At 45.1% G+C, this 26,956-nt stretch overlaps 1 protein-coding gene across 13 annotated transcripts in view; it reads right to left on the reverse strand.

Moving 5' to 3' along the window:
• Positions 1 to 26,956, reverse strand: part of EYA4 (EYA transcriptional coactivator and phosphatase 4) — a 614,551-nt gene that overhangs the window by 561,673 nt on the left and 25,922 nt on the right. For 8 of the 13 annotated variants that reach the window (XM_069235270.1, XM_069235269.1, XM_069235262.1 and 5 more), the window contains one exon: positions 13,732 to 13,836. The exons of 3 other annotated variants lie outside the window; for them this stretch is intronic. In XM_069235270.1, the coding sequence (XP_069091371.1) occupies positions 13,732 to 13,836 (105 nt within the window). Of the gene's footprint in view, positions 1 to 3,419; positions 3,482 to 13,731; positions 13,837 to 26,956 lie in introns of those variants that run through there. 2 more of the 13 variants (XM_069235267.1, XM_069235272.1) reach the window with 2 other exon arrangements.

The following is a 26,956-nucleotide window of genomic DNA, read 5'->3' on the forward strand; positions in this document are numbered from 1 at the left end:
AATGCCACCTAGGCCTCTCCAAATGGTAGAGAAGGCTAACCCCAGTTCCTAACCCCATTTCTGAAGGCAGGACTGGTGGGGAAATTAGTACAATTAGGGGGGAGTAACCACTTCATGTCAGTCCCACCCCTAAGGTTGATGCGCTGAAGTGGACACTACTTTTTAAATTCCTCCATCTTGTTTGGAAGGAATTAGGCCAATATGGTCAGGGATATGCCCACTTCCCAAAGGAAGTGGTCATAAGAAGGATGTAGTCACCCTGAAGATGTGTAGCCCATTGGCTACCGCCTGGGAGCCCTGTAATGCCACTAAATTCAGTATTTAGGTGGCACCCCTGAACCCTAGAACTCAGACTCCTGACCACCTAAGAAGAGCCAGACAATAACTACATTGTCGAACACGCAGAGAAGACCACAGACACCAACAGTCTTGGCCCCAGTCCTACCGACCAGTCTGCAGCCCTCAACGATTCTGCAAAGGACAACCCGTCCTGCAGCCCAGTGCCCTCCAAGGACCTTGGAAGACTGCCTGCCTTTGACAAAGACCAAGATCTCCCGTAGACAGTGGCCCTGTCCAGAAGAAACCAACTTTTAAAAAAAAAAGAACTCTGCTCTGTGGAACCACAAAAACCACACAGGACCCACCTCTACACCAGGTGCTCACGGACCGAGTCCGAATGGCCCACTGGTCCTGTAAAGGTTCCATAGCAATTATGAGCCGAAGTCCACTGTGGGTTAACTCCCTCCGGACTGGTCTGATGCCAAATGACACCCCTGCATCCGGAGCCTGTGGACCTTGGGGAGCTGAACCGACGGTGTCCCTGAGTCGTTCAACATTCGAGCTTAGTAGGGAAGCTGTGAGTTTTTATTCATTCAGCCTCCTGGCTCAAGCCTGCAGCCTTTTTCCAAAACCAACTTCCTCCATCGACTTGCATTGGGCACCCAATGCTGTGGAGCTCTGCACCTGGCCGTCCCTGTGCCACTGAGGGTTTAAGCGTGGTGCTGCTTTGTGCCCCGCCACCCCCCTAAAACCCCTGGTGCTTGCCTCACCCCCAGGAGATGAACCCCTGACACCGCTTTACTCACCTGTGAGCAGGGCATCTTTGGTCACCCTATCTCCATTGGTTAACACTGGGCACTCGATCCCCAATGTGACCTCTGCAACTGAACGCCCCTGTGCCGCTGCAGGTGCACTCTTGGTATTGATTTGAACCTTCCCTGGTGTTGGCCTAAAACTCTGAAGACTGGATTTGTAGATAGGGCACATACCAGCAAAACTGCATTCTTGTTTTCCTCCAATAGGTTAACATTGAAGACTCTGAAAATTGCGCTGTCAATTTTTGAAACTGAAAAGTGTTTTTAATTTAAAAAATGTTTACATTATAGCAAAGTTCTTTGGTTCAAAGCATATATAAAAGCAAATGTTCTTCTTCTAATTTGGTCTCGGATTTATTCTTTGAGTGAGTGTCTCACTTATTGCCTCTGTCAGTACAACAAATGCTTAGAACGACTACTTGATAAACCTAACTGCTCACCCACACTACCACAAGTAGAGCATTAGACATATCTATTTCTGCCTCTGCAAACCTTTGGGGATCCACTAGACTCTCTGCACGATGTATTTCCTTTTAGTGTACCATATAGAGAGCCAGCTTCCTAGAACTGCTTTTCAAGAGACTTGGCTGCCCAGCTAACCATTATGCTAATAGTAATGCAGTACAGAGTACTTCTGTCCTAGGTTACCTCTAAGTTGTGCATAAAAATGCACAAAGAAGGAACAGTATTAAGGTAGTAAGCCCTCGAATACTGCACTCAAAATCTTCCTGTACCTGCTGTGGACACCTGTGTATGACCTGCAGTGATGGCACGTCATACACCTGCTCTGTGCCTGCCAACTGTGCAGAGGGTTAATGCACTTGATGACGAGGATGAACAAGGGTTGGTGCATCTGCACGTGTCTTGAACAATTGCAAACCTAAAGAAGCCTGTACACCAATCCGTGTACGCTGGCTGCTCTGACAAAATGTTAATGCACCTGCTGCAGGGTTGTGTGTATTTCTGCAGCAAAGATGAAATCAAGCAAGTCAGTCCCCTCTGATTACAGACAAAACCTCAACAATTTTGAATTATTGGTTCTTTACTGTGTTTTTCTTTCTTGACAAGTGGATATGGAAAAGTGTACTTCAGTGGTGTCAGGAGTAAGGTGACTGGGTGATGTCCCTGGGGCTTTTCAGTCTCCCATCACATAGCAGTCTCCCAGCAGCAGTTTATGCTAACGTGTAATCCTGAAATATCTAAAGAATGTGCAGTTCCATCTGTGAGGGGGAGTGAGAGTGGTGTAGACACCACGAGCCAGGGCCCTCATCAAACTTAGGCCTTGTAGAAACCAAGTAACCATCTCCTCAAACAAACAGATTTCACAAGTCACCCCTGAGCACAGCAAGATAGAATAACTTTTGTGTAGTGTATTTCATGCGAGGTGAACCAATAGTGAAACGTGCACACAACTTTAAAATATACAGCATGGGGTTGGGGCCAAGATGGTGGGCAAGTAGGATGAGACATATCAAAAATAATGGGGATAGGGAGGATTAAAGGTCCAGTGTATACCCTCCGATGCAAGTGACTATTAAAGCAGTACACTGTTCCTAAGAGACCAAGGTGAACTATAGAGAGTACTCTGGGGTCCTAATTGATAGGAGCAAGAGTCCTCACACACCCAAATGGGTGTCATGCTTCATCATCGGACCAGCTCCTCGTCAGACCGGCGCTGCAATGTCTGACGGGCACCACCCAGTGGGGGGCTCTTTGCCGGAGATCTTTTTCTCGATGATGCCTCACTGTCCCGCAAATGAGTAGGGAGGAAGAAACGGGGAGAGTTCAAAGAATGAAATAGGAATAAAATTGGCTCAGGACCCTAGATAAATGCTAACTTTATTCTGTTTAGATAGGGTGAAGGCCAAGATTAAAATATAAAAAAGAGAAAGTGAGATAGAGATGATGCTCAGCCACTTTCAAACTATATGTCTAGTGATGGGAGGGTCAGGGTACTACGAGACCCACCTCAGAATTGGGTCGACATGTTTCGCGTCTCGGTGGTCCAGAACGGATCCAATGACGCTTCTTCAGGACCTAGTGTGAAAGAACTTCTCCAATTTTACAGCTAAGTTAGCTAATATGTAGTATTGCTGATAGTCAAAAAAAGGTAATCGTCAGTCACTTACACAAGTCTATTGTGATCAAGTGTTTAGTTCCTAATCGTCACCCTGGAAAATATCAAAACATAAATTGTATCTCAAGACATTTCCTTGAGGAAAAGTAAAATAAAGTAAAGCAGAACGAACAACAAACTGTGTGGCAAACAGTGACGGTGTAGGTGATCACACAGCCATGCTTTAAGTACACAGAAGTTATGCTTACCCTCCTAGATTGAGTAGGGGCTTCATGGGATCACGCGGGCCATAAGCCAGATCAGCACAACATACTCTTTTGTCATGTCAGAAATATAATGAGGGAACAAATATAAACGTTAAAAGGGAAAAATATATATCATGCCCTTCACCACATGGAGAGAATACACAGAATACTTGTGAATGTCAAAAAACAGAAAAGGAGGGAATTCCCTTTGCAGAAGGACATACTGTTCATTTGATTGTTATGTATAACAAAAACATTCATTCATGATAAATGTACATCAAATGCACAAATTTTTGTGGAGTAAAAACAGTTGCTAAGTATCCTTACGTGGTGTGCCTACATGAGCTTGGACCAGGCAGTTAACCAATCTACTATACCGTTGGTCTAATAACTGAGCAATAGTCTATTTATTGCCAATTTGTAAAAGACAAAAATCCCATTAGTAAACGTGTCAAGCAGAAATACAGGCAGGGGAAGCCTGCCTCCAAACAGAAACCAGGGTATCGCGCAGGCGAAGCGTGACGTTACACTTACTTGTGGACGGACCTGGTGGAGGGCGGCTCAACCTACCCCTTGGACGCGCTCCCGAATAAGAGCGGGGAACGCGAGCCAAGGGGTAAAAATACAACGCACAGCGCGCGTAATTGGCGACCGCTGTGAACGTTGCTGGGGGACGCGAGTGCGTCCCGAGAGCGGCGTTCGTAAAAATTATTGACGGACTAATGGGGAACCCGGCCATAATACGGCGGCCATCTTAAAGTAAGCTGATAGAAAACAATGTATATCAGAACAAATAACCAGGATGGCTTCAATATGCCCCATGGATTCCTTTGTTCAAAAACCCAAACAGTAGACATATTCCCAGCTCATTGTCTGTGGCCAATTGTCGTCTAACGTGTCTCAAGATGGTTGATGATTACACAATGTAGTGAGGACATCGTCTATTAGAAGAAATTTGCCCCATTAACTCATTTTCTCAACCACTAAGGAAAAGAGTATACTCCTAATTCATCGTATGAAGCCAGTTATTGGCTAGGGCTTCTTATGTTGGTTAGTGGTTCATCATATCAAGATCAACAAGTGATAAAGACCGATAGGAGCAAAGGCGTTTGCCTAGTTGATTAGCCAATAGGACTGTCATGTGTGGATACCTAGATCAAGGGGAGAGACTCTTCCAAGGGATGTCATCATTCAGTCCCCTGTGATGGGTCCCAAGTCTGAACACCCAGCGCTGCTCTAGTTCAAAGAGTGGCCTAGTCTCCTTTTGAGCACATGTCTGTAAAACAACCCACCACATATCATCAGGGCTGTGTTGTGCTTCAATATAATGAATGCTAAGTTTAGTTGAAGCTCGACCGCAGCGAATGTTACTGCGGTGTTCATTAATTCTGAGTTTGACGGCTCTTGTGGTCATCCCAACATATTGTAAGTTGCACGGGCACGTTATTAAATATACACAATATTTAGTGTTGCAGTTGGTGTGTTTAAGTAAGCGCCAGTTGCCAATGGGTGCTAAATCTAATGAATCCAGTTGTTTCGTGAGTGGGCATACATTACAGCTACCACAAGGGTAATGGCCAGTCACTGGTGGTAATCCCCAGAGGGTCCCTTGCTTGTTGGGCGGCGCCCGAGGTTTAGGTAGAGTATGGACCAATATATCTTTAAGGTTTGTAGTCCTTTTAAAGGCAAACAGAGGTTTCGAGACTTTTTCACCCCCACTGCAAAGGATATCCCATCTGTGGTTGATAATTTTCTTAATGGTATTAGACAGTGGAGTGAAGGTGGTAACACAGGTCAGTTTATTTTCTGCATCTCGGGGTTCCGGATGTAATAGTGAATCTCTGTCACTATATTTGGCTCGCTTGTAGGCAGTATGTACCACTCTGGTGGGATAGTGACGGTCGCTTAGTTTATGTCTTAATTCAGTAGCTTGTATATTAAACGAACTAATGCTGCTGGAATTACGACGTAGCCGTAAAAACTGGCCATAGGGTAAATTGTCTCTAAGTGCTTTAGGATGATAACTGTCATACAATAATAAACTGTTGCGATCTGTCATTTTTTTGTATGTAAAGGTCTCCAATTTCCCTCCAACGATACTGATCACCAGATCTAAAAACGGGATTGTCGTCGTTGAAAACGACGAAGTGAAATGCAGAAAAGGATTTAAGTTATTGACCCAAGTTGTAAAGGCCGCTACCTTGTCGGTGGGGCCCTGCCAGATGACCAAGATATCGTCAATGTAACGACGCCATAATTTAATGTTGTCACAAAAAGGGTTCGACTTAGGTAGTATGAATTGTTTTTCGAAATCATACATGTAGAGACAAGCTAGGCTGGGAGCAAAAGTACTACCCATCGAAGTACCTCGAATCTGATGGAATAGTAGGTCTTCGAACTGAAAGAAATTTTCTGTCATAGCTAAACTAGCACAGTGCATAATAAAATGCACGGGGGTAGCGGTATCAAGTGTGGCTGACAGCAGGGCTGTCTCTATTACTCCCAGGGTGGCTTGTTGTGGAATATTAGTGTATAAGGATTCGACATCCAAGGTAATTAAAGCTTGGACGTCGCTTGTAGCGTTGATGGACTCAATAAGATTTAAGACATCTCTCGTGTCTTTCAAATATGTAGAGGATTGCTGCACAAGCGGTTGCAAAAAGTGATCACAAAATGCAGACAGGGGTTCCAGGATAGAACCTATTCCTGACACTATCGGGCGACCTGGAGGAGGTGTCTTCCCTTTGTGAATCTTAGGGAGGCAGTAAAAGTAAGGTATTCTCGGATTTGCGGTATCTAGAAATTCTGCTTCTTTCTGTGAAATCCAAGCATTGTGGGAAGCCTCACTAATCATGCCTCTAATCTCAGTTTGTATTCTAGTTGTCGGGTCACTCGTGATTTGTGCATAGTAGGTAGAGTCACTCAGGAGACAAAGGCATTCTTGTCTGTACTCTGCTGAGTTCAATATGACTATGGCACCACCTTTATCTGCTGGTTTAATGATGATGCTGTCATCGGTTGCCAACTTTCTCAGTGCCTCCTTCTCATTATTAGGTATATTAATGAAGCTCTGTTTGGGTCGTAATTTACTTAGATCAGTGTTAACGGCCTTTTCAAATGCCAGGATCTCACATGGCATGGCCGATGAAGGTGGCATAAATTTGAATGGTTTTTTGAGGCCTGAATCAGAAGGTGTAGTGTCTGTAGTTTTATCTTGGAAAAAGGCCTGTAGTCGAATCTTCCTAAAGAATTGTGCAAGCTCACATTGAAGGCGGAAGAAATCTTCCCTAGGGGTTGGAACAAACCCCAAACCCCTATTAAGAACCATAGTTTCCTCAGGGGAGAGGGGTCTCGCAGATAAGTTGACAACTAAGTCTTTGGTTGTTGGACTCTGCCCTGGCTCCGTGTGACCATCTGAGGTTCCTCCTGTGCCCAGTGAACTCTTCTGCCTCTTCCTCGCCTTCTGCCTCTTCCCCTGCCCCTGCCGTTGCCTAAAAAAGGCATGTATGGTAGCATATGGCGGGGTTGATAAAAGGGGAAGGGTTGTTGCCACCCCAATGGTTGTCCAGGGTGGTATTGTGGAAAATTGAAAAACGGTTGTGATCTTTCTTCATCAGTACTCCACCCGTCTGATGAAGAACTATGGCTATATTTACGGGGTCTCCTAGGTGCTGTAAAAGACTCATCCGATGAGCCGGATTGAGTGTCAACAGAGTAGTCTTCCTTGATGTAGGGATAGACTTTTTCTCTGTTGAACTTGCTGATGTCCTTCTGTAATTTAGTGATTTTCTGTTGAGTCAAAAATTCTTTTGACTCATTCAAGTCCGAGTTAATTTCAGCTAGTCGGCTCTTAAATGCTGAAATAGACACCGTGGTTTTCAGTGTGTTCTCCATAAAAGAAATCTGTACAGCCATGGATTCTGCTAACCGCCTGGAGGTGTTGATGATGAGTAGCAGCCAGTCGCGGGTGCATTTCCAGGCAATTTGTGCCCAGTCTTTCCTGAAGACCAGGTCCTGTAGGAAAATGCGCGGCATATTGGACACAAGTAGTCCATTAGGGGCTATGTTGGCTCTCAAGTATTCTGTCATAATTGTACCATGAAGTACTGTCTTGATCAAATCTCGCTTCAGGGAGGACAGTTTATCCCATTCTGCTTTAGTGGGACCCGAAGGTCCAGCCCCCTCATGTTCCAAAATGGAAGGGGTCTGTAAAATTGCTGAGACGATATCGTCGTCAAAGCTAAGTCCCTGGAGATTATCCATCTTGGGGAAGTCTAAAGTAGACTAATATAAATCCCACAGCACAGCTGCTGTACAGAACATATCAAAAATAATGGGGATAGGGAGGATTAAAGGTCCAGTGTATACCCTCCGATGCAAGTGACTATTAAAGCAGTACACTGTTCCTAAGAGACCAAGGTGAACTATAGAGAGTACTCTGGGGTCCTAATTGATAGGAGCAAGAGTCCTCACACACCCAAATGGGTGTCATGCTTCATCATCGGACCAGCTCCTCGTCAGACCGGCGCTGCAATGTCTGATGGGCACCACCCAGTGGGGGGCTCTTTGCCGGAGATCTTTTTCTCGATGATGCCTCACTGTCCCGCAAATGAGTAGGGAGGAAGAAACGGGGAGAGTTCAAAGAATGAAATAGGAATAAAATTGGCTCAGGACCCTAGATAAATGCTAACTTTATTCTGTTTAGATAGGGTGAAGGCCAAGATTAAAATATCAAAAAGAGAAAGTGAGATAGAGATGATGCTCAGCCACTTTCAAACTATATGTCTAGTGATGGGAGGGTCAGGGTACTACGAGACCCACCTCAGAATTGGGTCGACATGTTTCGCGTCTCGGTGGTCCAGAACGGATCCAATGACGCTTCTTCAGGACCTAGTGTGAAAGAACTTCTCCAATTTTACAGCTAAGTTAGCTAATATGTAGTATTGCTGATAGTCAAAAAAAGGTAATCGTCAGTCACTTACACAAGTCTATTGTGATCAAGTGTTTAGTTCCTAATCGTCACCCTGGAAAATATCAAAACATAAATTGTATCTCAAGACATTTCCTTGAGGAAAAGTAAAATAAAGTAAAGCAGAACGAACAACAAACTGTGTGGCAAACAGTGACGGTGTAGGTGATCACACAGCCATGCTTTAAGTACACAGAAGTTATGCTTACCCTCCTAGATTGAGTAGGGACTTCATGGGATCACGCGGGCCATAAGCCAGATCAGCACAACATACTCTTTTGTCATGTCAGAAATATAATGAGGGAACAAATATAAACGTTAAAAGGGAAAAATATATATCATGCCCTTCACCACATCGAGAGAATACACAGAATACTTGTGAATGTCAAAAAACAGAAAAGGAGGGAATTCCCTTTGCAGAAGGACATACTGTTCATTTGATTATTATGTATAACAAAAACATTCATTAATGATAAATGTACATCAAATGCACAAATTTTTGTGGAGTAAAAACAGTTGCTAAGTATCCTTACGTGGTGTGCCTACATGAGCTTGGACCAGGCAGTTAACCAATCTACTATACCGTTGGTCTAATAACTGAGCAATAGTCTATTTATTGCCAATTTGTAAAAGACAAAAATCCCATTAGTAAACGTGTCAAGCAGAAATACAGGCAGGGGAAGCCTATTTCTGACATGACAAAAGAGTATGTTGTGCTGATCTGGCTTATGGCCCGCGTGATCCCATGAAGCCCCTACTCAATCTAGGAGGGTAAGCCTAACTTCTGTGTACTTAAAGCATGGCTGTGTGATCACCTACACCGTCACTGTTTGCCACACAGTTTGTTGTTCGTTCTGCTTTACTTTATTTTACTTTTCCTCAAGGAAATGTCTTGAGATACAATTTATGTTTTGATATTTTCCAGGGTGACAATTAGGAACTAAACACTTGATCACAATAGACTTGTGTAAGTGACTGACGATTACCTTTTTTTGACTATCAGAAATACTACATATTAGCTAACTTAGCTGTAAAATTGGAGAAGTTCTTTCACACTAGGTCCTGAAGAAGCGTCATTGGATCCGTTCTGGACCACCGAGACGCGAAACATGTCGACCCAATTCTGAGGTGTGTCTCGTAGTACCCTGACCCTCCCATCACTAGACATATAGGGCCTGATTCTAACTTTGGAGGACGGTGTTAAACCGTCCCAAAAGTGGCGGATATACCACCTACCGTATTACGAGTTCCATAGGATATAATGGACTCGTAATACGGTAGGTGGTATATCCACCACTTTTGGGACGGTTTAACACCGTCCTCCAAAGTTAGAATCAGGCCCATAGTTTGAAAGTGGCTGAGCATCATCTCTATCTCACTTTCTCTTTTTGATATTTTAATCTTGGCCTTCACCCTATCTAAACAGAATAAAGTTAGCATTTATCTAGGGTCCTGAGCCAATTTTATTCCTATTTCATTCTTTGAACTCTCCCCGTTTCTTCCTCCCTACTCATTTGCGGGACAGTGAGGCATCATTGAGAAAAAGATCTCCGGCAAAGAGCCCCCCGCTGGGTGGTGCCCGTCAGACATTGCAGCGCCGGTCTGACGAGGAGCTGGTCCGATGATGAAGCATGACACCCATTTGGGTGTGTGAGGACTCTTGCTCCTATCAATTAGGACCCCAGAGTACTCTCTATAGTTCACCTTGGTCTCTTAGGAACAGTGTACTGCTTTAATAGTCAAGTAGGATGAGACTCCAGTCCTCTCCCCCACTGTCTGCAGGACCGGATGAAATTCCCCTCATCTAAAGCTCCCTGAATGCATTGAGCGCCAGCACTGGCATCCGGGACCACTCTCCAGGCAGTGCGGCGACCCCAGCACCCGGGATCGCTGACCGCAGGCCAGCGGGAGACTGAGGGCGAAAGAGCTCCCGGATCCAAGAGGGCAGGTGTGACCCAACTGCTCTGAGCCACTATGGACCCGACGCACTGCGGGTCTAGGACCTATGAGGTTAGGATGGAAGTGCGGCGCCGGAGACCACCTGCATACCAATGCTGAGCTGGGGCACCAAGACTGCACCAATGAGGACCATGGCTGAGCTTAAGGAGATGAGTGACGAGAACCGGGGCAGAGCGGGTGCAGGGACAGGAGCCGTGCTGCCTGCACCCGGGCTTGGCTGAGGCCTCCCACACAACAAAGAGGTGAGACTGGCACAACGCACCCAAAGCGACCAGTAGGGGTCGACCCTCGGGGCCTAGTGACTTAAGCGGAGGGGCAGTGCCAACAGTGTTGGGTCGGGTCCCCTTTTTATTTGACTGCTTGACCGCCCCCTTGCCCTAGACAGTTGCATGGGCCTTTGGGATAGCGTGGAGCTCTGGTGAGGCTGAAAACTTTGCTCTTCTGTACGACATCAAGCCCGGGGATGTGCTGCCCACCCCACCCCCCTCCCCTACCTCTAGAGTTGAACACAGCACCAGCAAGGCTGCAGCCTGCACCCGGCTGCAACTACTTTCATGAGTGCCACCATTAGCAGATGGCCTTGAATTGAACCTGGGCACAGCACACTGCACCAGTGAGGCTCAGGGCATTCTCTACCACCCGTGCAACACCTAGCTACTCCACCCTGAGAGACTCCTCGGAAGCACCTCTTTACCTGCTACCTTACTTCATGCAGTCCCAGTGTAGCTCCTCAGGAGGAGCCCGCTCCTAAGCACCTCTTGCACCCCGGGAGCCCCACTGCAGACAGCACCACTTGGACTCTGCGCATGGGCCATTAAGGCTGGGGCTCGGGGCCAGGGACATTACCAAGGTATCATGCAGGAGTTGGTGGCCAGCTAATCCCACACGGACAGAGAGCGGGATGACTCTGAGAATGGACATTAACCACGGCCCGCGCCCCCACCCACAAGAGCAGCATAGGGGCCTACGAGTCTTGGCTGGGCCCCTATCCCTCTGGAGAGAGACTCTTGCCCGGGTCTGGGACATCATCATTCCCTGGCAGGACCTCCACTTGGCCTCAGATCTTGACTGGCGCTTATAGCCGCAGGACCTCCACTTGGCCTCAGATCTTGACTGGCGCTTATAGCCACTGCATCTGACATACACCTCCAGCGCTAGAGGGCATAAGCATGACAATCACCCAAACCAAAAAAGGTTAGGTGCCGTAAGTTCATGCTGTCAAGACCGTCTACGGGATCCAGTGGCGATGGTCCTTCCATTGCTGGCCGCTTAACATAGCCTGATGGGGGAGAAATAGAGGGTCCTGTTACTCGCTTCTTCCTCGGGGCGTTGTTTGCCTCCCTCAGGGAATACCTGTAAACAGTCTAAAAAGACCTCTCCCAAGAATTAAAGACGGTTCGTAAAGAGATTGTAGACACTGGGGACAGGGTCTCCAACCTGGAGGATCAAGAGACAAGCAGAGGGGAAGAAATCGAACAACTACAGCAAGAAATCCTCCACCTAAGAGACCAGCAAATAGACCTCCAAGCACATGCAGATGGGACCTGGAGCATCCACAGAGTGCCCACCGATGAGGAGGACGGCAATGTGGAGGCTTATGTTCAACCTTTGTTTGCTCATATACTGGAGGCCCCATCCAGCTCAACCATTTAATTAGACTACATGCACATGGTTGGTCTCCCGAGAACTGGGACCGCTCCCCTTTGGACATATTGACCTGCGTCCATTAATCCCCGGTGAAGGAACAGATCTTTCAAAAGGCCCAGGAAACTCAACAACTTCAGTTTCTAGGCCATTCAAAGCCACTTTACCAGGACTCATCTGCTTTGACCTAACAAAAATGCAAAGACTTCCACCCCATAACCTACTTTCTACGGGAGCATAATATTTCTTAAACGGGGGGCCCCTCTTGCACCTTATCTCCCGGTGGGGCGGGAGGCTTAATCAACTCTGCTCCATCGTGACTGCGATGGAACTCCTGTGTATCGCTGCAGATCGGGTGAGGCTTCCCAGTCCTCCGATGGGGGGCTCAGTGCTTCAAGATGCCACAGGGGAAGAACAAGGCCCTATGTTTCTGGGAGTTTCTGACCTGGAGACTATCTCGCAGTAGAGCGAAAGCCTTCCCGGAGTCATTTTGCCAGGTCTCCAAGAAATGAAGCCCTAGCTGAGACCCTCTCGCTGACATCAGCTGGGGAGGAAGAGAGAGGGCAGAGGACCGTTTCACCTGGAGGCAACACAACGAAGTCCGAAAGTCACCAATCTGATGACCCGGCTCCCAAAGACTCCACTGGTCTCCCAGAGGCGGCTTATAGGGCTCCCGGGATATCAGAGACATTTTTTGTTAATGTTGTGTTATTTTGTTAATTTGGAAGGGTACTCATGTCCACAGTTAGGATCCGCATGCAGACCACTTCACACCGAGGCTGGTGACAAAGCCTTCTGGTCCCCTCTCAGCCTTCGGAGGGCCTCTAAGGGTCCCAAATGCCGCCTTATACACCTACATTATGCCTGGCCTGAATGACAAATTTCAAATAGTTTCCATTAACTTCAAGGGGCTGAACAACCCGGTTAAGAGGAGAATTTTTTTTGTCCTATCTGGAGCAGACTCAGGTGCAGATATGCTTAATCCAAGAATCCCACTTGATCTCAGCTGACTGGCACGGATGTAGATCCCGTTCGATCCCACACCAGCTCTTCTCATCTGGCCCCTCCAAGAAAGCAGGGGTGGGGATTTTGATTTCAAGCAAATTCCAAGGAGTCATAGACAACAAGTTAGCTGAGCTTAGAGAGAGACTTCTGTCTTACCAATTGCAAGTGGGCAGCTGGGCCTTTGTCCTGGGATCCCTGTATGCTCGCACTGAGGGCCAGAAGTCTTTCCTACGCAGAGTGATAGATACCCTGAATTTCAACTGCAGGAGGGTTTTATTGGGGGGAGACATTATTATGGTCTTCAACGAGTTAAACTATTCTGCATAGCAGCAGAGGGATACGGGGGACTGTCGAAGAAGACAATATATAGGCTGACAGACCTAGGCCTCCGGGACACCTGGATACACAAACCCACAACACGGGCCTACACATTTTACTAACATGTACACAAGGCCTACGCCTGAATAGACCACTTCCTGAGGACACAAGAGGTACAGGATATGATGGGCTCTGCGGATATAGGGCCTCGCTCCCTGTCCGGCCACGCCACAGTGACTGTGAACTTGATCATACCACCCTCGACATCCACCCATCAACACTGGCGTCTGCGCATCTCACTCTTACACAAACCCGATTTGATTAATCAGATCCAGGGAGCGTTTAAAATAAATTAAAAAAATAATAATAAAAAAATAAATATATATATATATATATATATATATATATATAATAACTTACCTGACAGTTAATGATACGTCTGGAACACATCTCATTCCTGTGGGCCGCGCTGAAGGCAGTTATGCGAAGGGAATTTAGGGCCATATGTTCCACAGACACTAAATCCTATAGAGAGAAAGAGAGAAAAGGGGGCTATTGCAGAACCAGGTGAGGGAGCTGGAGCGAGTACACCAATGTAAACGTGCCCCGAGAATCTGGCGGCAGCTGAAAGCCGCCAGGAAACAGCTGGCAGGGCTAGACATGGACAGAGACGAGTATGTGCTTCTTTGTCTTAAACACACCTTCTACACCGGCAGTAAGAAACATGGTAGGCTCCTGGCAAACTGCCTCTGAGCCCAACAAATATGGCTACGAGGGTGGAGGCTTTGGAGACATGAACATTATGGCTCGATATCAGAGGTTTTACGCCAACTTATATGCAGCTCAGAACCTTTTTCGGGCTTGCCCCATCTCAGTATCTCCAAGAGATTGCTGAGTCTCAACTGAGCCCAGACCAGGCCAAGGACCTGGATGGTCCAATTCGTATAGAAGAGGTAATCTCGGCCATAGCCAGATTTAAACCTCACAAATCTCCTGGCCTGGATGGGTTACTGACCATGCAACTTAGATCTTTTGAAGGCCATAGATCGGTCTTACTGGAGATGACTGAGGCCTTGATTATTGTTCTCCTGAAGCCCGTCAAAGAGAAAAGCCGGTGCGGATCATACAGACCCATTTGCCTCCTCAACTTAGCATTAAAGATTTTTATGAGCATCCTGGCAGCACACCAGAATCTGCTTATGCCACGCTTGATCAATGCAGATCAGGCCAGGTATGTATTACATAGGCAATGCTCAGATAATACTAAACGACTACTCCACCTAATAGACAAAGCACAACGATCCAATTGCCACCCCATGCTCCTATCAAAAGATGACAAGACGGTGTCTGACTGCGTTCACTGGCCCTACCTAATGTCATCTCTGGCCCACTTAGGTATTGCAGAACAATTTCACATCTGGATACATAACTGTAACAGCTGCCCCAGGGAAACAGTATGAGTATATGCAGGAGACTAGACAAGGTTTCCCCGCCTCATCTGTTGTTCGCACTAGACACAGAGCCATTCGCTCAACGGATATATGCAACACCCCAGCTATCACAGGGGTCCGCTTTGAGGGAGACATACACATTATCAGCCTCTGCGCAGACAACGTTCTGGTGGCCCTTAACAACCCCATAGCCTCTTTGCAGGCCTTCTTCTAGGAGGCTAGCAGATTTAGTGAGGTGGACGGATTTCAAATTAATGTCCACAAATCTCAAGGATTTAACCTCACTGTTCCCTGTGCTCATGAGGAATTGCTCTCTTGCTGCTTCCCAATCCAGTGGGCTGAACGGTCGATTGCTTATCTTGGCACCCACCTTGCAACATCAATAGCTGGCACCACATCGCTTAACTATGGGCGACTTCGCTAGCAAGTGGTGAAGGACTTAGCACTATGGTACTCTTGATCACCTCACCTTGCTGGGTCGCCACCATCAAAATGACAATCCTCCCACACATCCAGTTTCTTTTCCAAACTCTCCCATTGATTCCACCCCAAAGAAAGTTTTGGTTTCTTCAGCAGGCACTTCGCAACTTCATATGGGCCGATGGGTGTTACCGAATGAATGGAGACCAGAGCCACTGTCCACCAGCAGAGGGAGTTCTGGATATATCCAAATTCCAAATTTATTACCAGGCGGCCCAGCTCCCTTACATATTGGAATGGTCCCAGACAGAATTTAAAAGCACTGGCTGCTCATGGACGGGGCTCTCGCCAGTAAGCACCTCTGGAAGGTTCCCTTCCTGAAGAAACTGCAAAGACCCAAAAGTCTCTATGCTTTCCCAGTGACAGGGGTACTCCTGCAGGTGTGGGACACAACAGCCACTCGCAGGAGCCTAACTATCTTTTCATCACCCCTTAAGCCTGTTGGGGTAAACCTGGATTTCACTCATGGACCAGGCCTCATTTCATCTATGGTGCGAAGAGGGTTGCTGCTCGATGAGTGAATGTTTTGATATGAGGGCCCCCATCCCCTTTGAAGGCCTAAGAGACTCTTATGGCTTACCAGAGAAAGAATGTCTACACTATGTGCAGATCCGACACTGGCTCACCAACCCCAATAACCGAGCCGCGACAGGTCGCCATATGACAGCCTTTGAGAAGTAGCTTGTGACGAAATCAGATGACAAGCATTTAAGCACGGAACTTTGTGGCATTCTTCTACATTCTACCCCAACTCCCAAATCCTCCAGTCAAACCCGCTGGGAACAACAAATGGGCAGGCAGTTCTTACCCAGGGAGTGGTGCGAGATCTATCACCGGGCACGACACGCAGCTAGCAATTTGGTAAGCATCAAAACGACTATTAAAATCACCTATTACTGGTATCTTATGCCTGCCTGGCTACGAAGGGGCACCCCGGAAGGGGACACCCATTGTTGGTATCATTACGACCACCCAGGCACTTATTCCACATACTTCGGGACTGCCCTAAAATTGCCCCTTTTTGGAAGTCTGCCCTAAATGAGAGATGAATGCCTCAATACCACGCTACCTCGCTTTCTAGCCTACACGGTCTTGGGCCTACCCAACGTCCTCAAGTTTCCACTCAAGGCCCGCAGAGGCCAGTAAATCAGTATAGCCCTGGGAGCAGCACACCAGGCGATTTTGGCCCAATGGGGGACAGGCAGAATCCTGACACATACAATGTGGTTTCAGCGCCTCTGGCACATCCTAGGGTTGGAGAACCGGACCATAATGTTAGTTTCACAAGGGGACCTATACCTCGACATTTGGAAACCATATATAACGCTTTTATCAAAGGACTTTCAGAAACTGACCTCCCCCAATATCTATGGCTCATTAGTCTTGTGGAAGAGTGAACATGCCCCACACAGACACTGTTATCCAGCTACCATCGAGCGTCACACAACACATTCTAAGTTTAAGCTCTTCGATAGCAGGAGTACCCAGGGTGGGAGAGGAGGAAGGGTGTTGGCCGGGTCGCTTTCCTTCGGAAGTTAAATATGTTTCGATACTCCGCCTACACCTAGCTTGGCTGAACATTCTATTAGCTCCCCACTGGCCGCTAGTTGTAGGCGAGAATATGTGTACTTATTCAATATATCTAACAAAAAAAGTGAAACGATAAAATAAACAGCAGGAGGGTGCGAGTGATGGAGTTTTAGATCAGCAGGAAATAAGAACTTATATATCGCAGACTGGCTGTGTCCACGCAGAGCTAGTGTCTCGAGCACGGACACCAGATGCAGACAGTCTTCTCAAAAACTCATAAATATCAGAGAAAGGTTTCAATTTGTCTTTCTAAGGCACTACAACAACCAATACTACCCAGGTGCAAAGAGAGGGGCACCTCTCTGCGATGCGATGAAAACATTCTCGCTGGCAGTTCTCAGCTTCAAAACAGACTAATTCACAGCTGCGTGTATATTCATTTCTGCAATTAAATTTCGTCTGAGAAGGCTGACTGCGATACCTTGGGAGTGTCAGGCAGGCAACAGTCTATTGCTTTACTAATAAAACCACAATATATTGTTATTTATTAAGCACTGGCCCGGCCCTGGGTCTTCGCGGAGCTGCAAAAACACAGTTTGAGGTTCCAGCCCACAGGACAGCACTCCAGGCACTGAGCTGGTCAGTCTGCACTACTTGCTACCAACGATGCCCTGACAAATTTTTATATGAACACAGGGGCGTAACAAAGCCCCCCACACCCCCAAGAGGGGGATGGGGGGAGGGGGGAGAGGAAGAGAAAGTGGAAGAGAGGAAGAGAGAAAAAGAGAGAGAGAGAGAGCCTCTGTTTAAGGAGAGCAATAGGGATGCAGTAGAGAAGACAGAAAGAAGCACACAGGCAAAACAGTATTGTGGAGCACAGGGGTGGACAGAGGCACACAGTGCTTGACAGCAACAGAGTGTGGGGAGCAAAGCATCTGAAGGAGATCATTGGAAATGAAGTGCACTCTCATAGAGTGTTCCACTGGAAAAGAAACAAAGTTCCAGAAATGCAAGCACTCATGGAAGAATAAAAGGAACCAATCAGAGAGGAGTAAAACGGCTTTTGTTGATAGAAAGGTGAAAGCCATGGAGGTGCTAAAACAAAGTAAGCCTACAAACTAAAAGCAAGCAAATGTGAATGACAAGACATAAAGCCAATGGTAAGCAATAGAAGGAATGCAGTCCTTGATCAGCTTCAGTATGCCCCAATATGTATTTTGCAACCAGACAGCTGTGCTGACTGGTAAGCTTCGACCTAAAGAGAGTGATATGCCTACGCTTCATTGACAGTGTATTTATTTTTATGACATGTTGCCAAGAAAAAATGCATGAACTATTTTAAATGGAGTAAACTAAGGTTTATATATGACAAAGAGCGTTCTTAGACTACGAAATTTACATATCGGAAAAGAAGATTCAAACTACCCTCCACTATAAACAAGCATTGGCAAAGCCAATAGGGTCGCATATGCAAAAACTATCAGCTTTACCAATGGGCTTTAGCCATGTTGTGCACCAACGTGGCTGCTGTTAAGCATGGCTAAGAGTTAGTGACATAGAGGAGAGTGACCTGTAATGTCATTGAGTGGAATGGAAGAGCGGAGTACATTGTTGTCGAGTGGAGTGGTAGAGAGTGCTGGGTATTGGAGTTGCAAGGTATGGAGACACACAGAGTGGCATAGAGTACAGTGGACTAGAGTAGGCTCCATTGGAATAGAGTGTTGCAGAGTATAGTGGCACAGAATGCAGTGGAGTAGTGCACATTGGAGTGACACAGAGTAGAATGGCGCAGTCAGGCGCAGTGGTATAGATTCAAGTGACATCAAGCAGAGTGGCATAAAGTTGAGTAATGCAGAGTAGAGTGAGAGTGGCATAGAGTGCAGTGGAAGAAAGTAGAGAAGCATAGAGTGGTGTAGAGTATAGTGCCAAAAAGTGCAGGGGCATAGAGTGCAGTGCCGTACAGTGCAGTGGCGTAGAGTGGAGGTGGACAGTGTAGAGTGGCATAGAGTTCAGTGGCAGAGAGTTCAGTGTTGCAGAGTACAGTGTCAGAGTGCAGTGGTGTAGAGTAGAGTGATGTAGAGAGTTGCAGCATAGAGTACAGTGATACAGAGTAGAGTGCAGTGAAATAGAGTGCAGTTGTGTAGAGTGCATTGGTGGAGAATGCTGCACTTAAGAGTAGAGTAGCATAAAGTGCAGTGTTATAAAGTGGTGTGATGCAGAGAAGAGTGGCGTAGAGTAGATTGTTTCAGCATAGAGCAAAGTGACACAGAATAGAGTGGTGCAGGGTAGAATGCAGCTGCATAGAGTGGCACAGAGTGCAATGGTGCAGAGAAGATTAGAGTGGAGTACAGTGGACTGGCGTAGAGTTCAAGGGCATAGAGCTGAGTGCTACAGAGTACTGTGCATTATCGTAGAGTGTAATGGCAGAGTGCAGTGGCTTAGAATGCAATGTGGGATAGACTTCAGCAGTGTAAAGTGGAGCTGTGCAAAGTAGACTGGTGAGGCCTAGATTGAAGTGGTGGTAAGTGCCTTGGCAAAGAGTGCAGTGGTGTACGGTACACTGGCGAAGAATGGAATGGCACACAGTGAGTAGTAAAGGGTAGAGTAGAGAGGTGTTGCGTGAAATGGCAGAGTGCAGTGGCATAGACTGGAGTGGTGCAGAGTGCAGTGATGTTAACTGGAGTGGTGCAGAGTAGAGTGCAGTGGTGTGGAAGGGCACAGAGTAGAGTGGAGAGGTGTAGAGTGGAGTATTCATGGTGTGGTAGCACACTGCCATTACAGACAACACATTTTGAATTGAAATGACCATTACATTTTCATAGACAGAGTTTATCACTAAATCTATCCAGTGCACAGGTGAAAATGTGTGGAAAATGCATCACCTAATATAATTTTTTGTTTTGATCATACTAACGTATTTGTTTCCAACACAATTCAGAGATAACAAAAAATGTGCTTCATTTCCCCTCCTGATTCTGATATAATCTAAAATACTTACACAGGTCATTTAAATGTAGAAGGCAGCACCTGACATTTGACCTCGGTCTTTAAAAGCACAACAATTTGGATGAGATAAGAATAAGATTTACGGGCCAGTTTACAAAAAGGGAGCACTGTGAAGGATACTGTAAATAAGGTTTGGGAAAGGGAAGGTACGAATTCAAGCAGGACATCCTAAAACAAATAAAGCCTGCAAACTGAAAGCAAGAGAATGTGAGCTACAAACTACAAAAACCAATGGCAAGCAACAGGTAGAATGCATTCCTAGGTCAACTTTCTGAATGTTCCAAAGATGTCTTTAGCAAACCAGACAGCTGTGACGTTTGGTGGGCTCTAACCTAAAAGCTGCCTACAAAGAGTGTGCTCCAAACAGAGAGCTATCACAAATTAGTTAAATTGGAGAACTTGAAAACATTTCTCCACTGAAAAAGAATTCATAAGATATAGTAAAGAAACAATAGGAGGATTCAAGAGAATGTAAATATCCAAAGACAGTTTTTGCAGAGGGGCTAATGAAAGCTACGAACAAGAAAACAACAGATCTTCTGATAATGGGAACAGCAAATAGAAGAATAAAAGAAAATGAAGGGAACTTTTCATAAACAGTACAATGTGACAGAAACTTATGTGGATCTCAGTAGTAAACAAGGAAAAAGTCTAAATGTGTCAAATAAAAGGCTGAAATGACCATCAGATCGTCCAGTAAGAAGCCATTGTGTCAAGAACAGAAAGAGAGACAAATATGAAGACTGAGACATTTTAAAGATAATATCTTGAGACAGATGCATGATCTATATTCTGGAATATACTATAAATTATGTCACATGCGGGGGCACAAGGTACCTTTTAAAGAAAGGATTTTTTTATGCATCAGGGCAATTAAAAATGACAATCATATTTAGGCTGTGGCAAAGCATTATCAAACAGAATTAGAAATCAACTGTAAATCAAAGTTTTGGGGAAAAGATCAAATACATAAAAATGAAAAAGGAAACAAAAGCAAGAAAACGTTGATAATACAATTCAAAATATAATTTGTTTTAGAACGTTTCCCAAATGTTTGATAGCAGATGAGGAAATGTGCATTCATCTAGAATAACAACAAGTACAATCATGCTATGAAGTGTAAAACAGGCATGTGTTCGACATGAGTAAACAGTAAATGAATGTGGACTTAAAAATGGGCAAATAAAATATAAAGTGGAGAAAAACAAATGGGCTAAGAAAGGTCCACAGGGGAGCAATTAATAAAAAGGCATAAAATGAACTCCCCTGATAGTTAACGATATATATATATATATATATATATATATAGTTAAAATCTAGTTTAGAGACGATAATGCCACTCAAGGGATAAATCAGAACCATTTATTAACCCCTTAGCTGCTGCACCCCCCTGGTGCTGAGCCCTTTTTTGGCTATTTGGGGTAGTTCGCACTTAGGCCTTCATAACTTTTTGTACACATAAGCTATACATGACAAATGTGCATCCTTTTTTTCCAACATCCTATGGATTCTAAAGGTACCCAGAGTTTGTGGGTTCCCCTGGAGGGGACCAAGAAATTAGCTAAAATACAGCAAAATTGTTTTGTTTTGTTTTTTAATGGGAAAGAAAGGCTGCAGAAGAATGCTTGTGGTTTTTCCCCTGAAAATAGCATCAACAAAGGGTTTGCAGTGCTGAAATCACCATCTTCCCAGCTTTCAGGAACAGGCAGACTTGAATCAGAAAACCACATTTTTCAACACAATTTTGGCATTTTACTGGGACATACCCCATTTAAAAAAAATTGTTGCTTTCAGCCTCCTTCCAGTTACTGACAGGAATGGGTGTGAAACCAATGCTGGTTCCCGGAAAGTTAAACATTTCTGAAACGTAGACAAAATTCTGAATTCAGCAAGGGATCATTTGTGTAGATCCTACAAGTTTTTCCTACACAAAATAACAGCTGAAATAAAAAGATATTGAAATTGAGCTGGAATAAAACAGCCATTTTTCTCCATGGTTTACTCTGTAACTTTTTCCTGCGATGTCAGGTTTGTGAAAGCAATATACCGTTAAGTCTGGTGGACTCTTCTGGTTGCGGGGATATATAGGGCTTGTACGTTCATTAAGATCCCTAGGTACCCAGGGCAAATAAATGAGCTGCACCTTGCAAAGGGTTTTCATTCTATACCGGGTATACAGCAATTCATTTGCTGAAATACAAAGAGTGAAAAATAGGTTTGAAAAAAAACCTTTGTATTTCCAAAATGGGCACAAGATAAGGTGTTGAGAAGCAGTGGTAATTTGCACATCTCTGAATTCCGGGGTGCCCATACTAGCATGTGAATTACAGGGCATTTCTCAAATAGACGTCTTTTTTACATACTGGCTTACATTTGGAAGAAAAAAATGTAGAGAAAGACAAGGAGCAATAACGTTTGTTCTGCTATTCTGTGTTCCCCCAAGTCTCCTGATAAAAATGGTACCTCACTTGCGTGGGTAGGCCTAATGCCCGCGACAGGAAAAGCAATATGGACACATCACATTTTCACATTGAAAACTGACGTGTTTTTTGGAAAGTACCTAGCTGTGGATTTTGGCCTCTAGCCAGCCGTCACCTAAGGAAACCCACCAAACCTGTGCATTTTTTAAAACTAGACACCTAAGGGAATCCAATATGGGGTGACTTGTGGGGCTCTCGCCAGGTTCTGTTACCCAGAATCCTTTGAAAACCTCAAACTTTTGCCAAAAAACACACTTTTTCCTCACATTTAGATGACAGAAAGTTCTGGAATCTGAGAGGAGCCACAAATTTCCTTCCACCCAGTGTTACTCCAAGTCTCCCGATAAAAATAGTACCTCACTTGTGTGGGTAGGCCTAGTGCCCGCGACAGGAATAGATCACACAAAGGTCAATGTTGGTCTTTACATGAGGGCAACTGTTGACCGTGGGGTGATCCATTCCTGACGCAGGCACTAGGTACAGGCACTCAAGTGGGGTAGTGTTTTTATCAGGACAGGTGGGGAAACACTGGGTGGTAGGAATTTTGTGGATCCCAGCATATTCCTGTAGTTTGTGTGACAGAAATACAAAAAAAGAAAAGAAAAAAAAAAAGAGTTTTTATTCAACATTTCAGCTTTGCAGAGTATTCTAGGTAGGAAAACTTTGGGGAATCCACACAAGTCACACCTCTGTGGACTCCCCCAGATATCTAGTTTCCAAAAATATCTGGGTTTGGTATGTTTCCGTATATGGCCGCTGAGCCAAGGACCAAAAACGCAGATGCCTGCCTTACAAAACCAGGTTGTTTTGTGATGGACAATTTTGATGTCTCCACAATACAATTTGGGCGGTGGAATTTGGGGCTTAGCTAAATTGGGGAGCTCCCAAGAGAGCACTCTCTCTGTACTTGCCGCTGCACCCACCTGCTCTTTGGGTTGGTCTAATCCACTATTGTCCTGTTGCACAGACAGTGCTTGCGAATGGACTGCAGGCCTGTCCTCATCACCTCCCTCATAATCAGTGGAAGAGGAGTTATCAAATGGGACTCCTCCAACTGAAAAGTCACTCCCAGAGTCTACACCATTGTCCTATCCCACAGATGTTGTCTCAGTATCTGCTGTCTCAGTCTCTGATCCTACATCAGAGCTGTCCTCTATAACCCGAGTGAGGGCTTGAGCAGCAGTCATCCAACGAGATGCCATCTCTGCTTCTGGCTAAACTGTTGATCTAAAACACTAGCCTATGTAGACAGTCACAAAATTGCTTGTGGGTGTGTGGGCGTGTGGGTGTGTGAGATCCGTGCAACAGTAGAGGTCACCTTACCTTCGCTTCTTCCCTCAATCTGCACGTTCTTTCAAGACACTCAAAAAAAAAACCACACTATTACTTCACCTTGTCACATACCAATCGTCACAGTTTTTAGCGCCTCTAGGGCCCAGTCCAACAATCATTATTTGTGCTCCCACTCCCAAGACCTCCTCCTCGGGTTCCCTCACTACCAACCAGCAAAAGTGCTGTTCATCTCCCCACAGCCCCCCTGCATATACATTTCATTTGTATTATAGCGCAGGCAATGGCTTTCTCTACTAATGTACTCAGCTATTTACATAAAATACAGATTTGATCTTTGCAGTAGGCATATAAACCTTCTGCGTTACTTTATGGCATCAAAACTGCCACTAGACAAAAGTCTGACCCTTTTGTAGCAGAAACATAATCACACGATTTACTCAACTTTTTTATTGCTGCCTAAAAGCTACAGTTGAAACACGTCTGTTGAAGTTTGTGCTTTGCTTTGAAGATGCAAGCTGCAACTGTAAGACAACTGGTGGCGAATATATATATATTCGCCTACAAAGGTTTTGCACTTTGGGTCATTATTTCGTTTGGCTCCAGCAACCCACTTGGGGCAAAATGAAAAAATTGCAGGACCACCACAACCAGCATGCACTGCTCACTTGAGAGGCCCACTGGGGCGGACTAGTATTTAAAGAGACTAATCAGGTGCCTGTAATTAGACAAGCTGAAGCCATGCCGGTCTTTTCAGTAAGAAAGAGATGCCTGGAACACCTCCAGCACTGGCTGCACCTACGAGGGTGAAACACTTTTATATTTTTCTCTGCTGAAGAAAGGATTGACCTTGAAACACGTGTCCAGAGATGATTTTATAACTTAAGGCGTGGAATAATGAAACAGCTTAAAGAATTCACTGTGAGTTACTGGCTCTGCTTTTTTTTCCTGTTTATATTAACCTGTTGGGAGTGCGCTTTCACATGAGGACAACTTCGTTTTTTGATAATTAACCGGCCTGTCCAGCCGGGAAGGCAGCACCACTGCACATCAAAGCAGGTCTGTATATAGAGAGAGAGAGAGAGAGAGAGAGAGAGATCTATTTTTTTTTTTAATAGCTGCATGGTTTCCTTGGTGGCCCTAGTGGCCCCCAGGGAAACCATACAACTATTAGAAAAAAAGAAAAGAAAAAAAAGATTGCTCCCACAGAGGGTCGCCCTGCTCATGGGCGACCCCTTGACAATTTTTTTTTTTTTTTAAATGTGCTTTAAAAAAAAAAAAATCCCAGGGGGGGTGCAATCGGGCCCCCCATGGATAAACCAGTCTTTTTTTTTAATAAAAAAAATGCTTCCCCCCCCCAGGGGGTTGCACGGCCGTTTGCCATGGGGGCCAACCCCTCCAAGTGAAATCCCTGGTGTCTAGTGGGGTTACCTGGCCCTTGCGATCGAGGGCCAGGAAACTGGTTTCCGAAGGCTTCGTTTGAAAGGGGAGAGTCTCCCCTTTCAAACGAGGCCTTCCCCAATGTCGGGAAGGCCGTTTGGGGCTGTTTCCCCCCCATCAGAGTGGGAATGTGCCTCAACATTTTAGGTGTCCTCGGTGGGGGACCCACTAGCCAATTTAATAAGGCCAGTACCCACCAGGGGAGTGGGATGGGGCTGTAGGGGGCCTCAGACAACAAACAGAGGTGTGGGTGCCCTAGGTGGGACACCCACCAAATAAAAACTATGCCAGCACCTGTTGGCACACCTGATGTGTGCCGGCTGGGGAACTGGCTGAGGCCGCGGGGGTCCCATTGCTCCCCCACAGCCCATAAATAAAGAAAAAGATGGGGCCACAGGAAAGGCCCAGCGGTCAAGTCCAGAGCACACACAGCCGAAGGCCGCACGTGGTGAGGTTTGCTTAATGTACAGTAATAAAAATATTACTTGGCATTTTTTTAAAAACATAAAAATTAAAGTGGCATTATAGATAGGAATTGTAATTAGTCCACATATTACATCACTTATATCAAGATCTATGACATCACTGACATTACTGCAACATCTGACATGACATAACTGATGACAAGACTGTGCACGGAGGGAGGGAGTGACAGTAAAACTGTGTGAATTTAAGTGAGTGTTTCTAAGGATGGTGAAGGAGGATTCTAGGGTCTTTACCCTTTCATGCAAAGACCATGGGTTGACCCATCTTCTCCAACGTATGATTAAATTCAGACAGACCTTTCTTTGAGTAGGTGTGACATACTCTTGAATTTCCAACAGCAGGTCACAATTACCCATGCAAAAAACCTTAGTGAGTCGGAACAAGCTGTTCATAAACCAAAGATCTTCTTTTGTCTCCAAAGCACCAGTGAGCTTTGGGACAGGTAAAATGCGACAAGGTTGCTAATGTCAGTCCCTCACAGTAAAACCAAAGGCAGATTCTAAAAACGATTTCCAATTAAACAAAATTATGTGCAAAATTGTCCATTATACAATACAATTTTAGAGTACAATCTTAACGAGCAAATCGTTTTTTCACGCATATCCGAAGATAATCTGACAAAATATTGTAATGCATAAGAAAGACACAATTTTTGCACAGTGGCAGGCAGACCTTCGTGCCAAAGGGGAACCAGTAACTTTCTCCTACGATGCAATCATCATTGTTTCTGAGCTACTAAGAAAATCAATATAATCAGTACTGCTGCTATTTATATGCCATAGAACGACAACTATACGTAAGGGGCGTTTCAACAAGTATTGATAAAAGAAGGAAGGTTTTCTCCCCTAGGTTGGTCAAAACTGTATTAATGTCCTTTTATTTGTCATAACTGAAATGTAACTAAATCACTTCTGCAGTCTAACAATTTAATACCCAAGCTAATTATTGTGAAATAAGCCATCTGATAATTAACCCAGAAAAATGAAGGTCCTGGTATTTGACCATAAAAATTATAATAATTTCTAGTAGCTAATTAGGTGTAAGTTTAAAGAGTGATATCTTAACATACCAAGGAGTTCTACTCCTCAGCTATACAAAGAATTTTTCAGGTTGCAAACGGCCCAACTCAATTGCAATTTGAGTTTGCAAACACCAACAGAATCGCTATTTAGAAGGGTTGTGTTCAGGGTGTCCTTTCCAAATTGGTAATCTGAATGGTATGTACTACCGTTTTGTGACTGAAACTTAGCTGCAAAACATCCCTACATTTGCAAATGGGAAGGAGTCCCCTTAGAATGTCTTGCCATTTGAGAATGTTTAAGTAAATATTTTTAAGAGCAGGCAGTGGTCCCCGGACCACTGCCTGCTATTAAAAATTAAAAATGAAGCATTTCTTTATTTTTTTAACACAGTTTTCCTTTACGGAAAACTGGCTGCATTAAAAATTGCTTTATTTAAATGCAATCACATAGATGGTGTTCT

This window comes from Pleurodeles waltl, chromosome 5 (genome assembly GCF_031143425.1).
Source record: "Pleurodeles waltl isolate 20211129_DDA chromosome 5, aPleWal1.hap1.20221129, whole genome shotgun sequence".
Lineage (NCBI taxonomy): Eukaryota > Metazoa > Chordata > Amphibia > Caudata > Salamandridae > Pleurodeles > Pleurodeles waltl.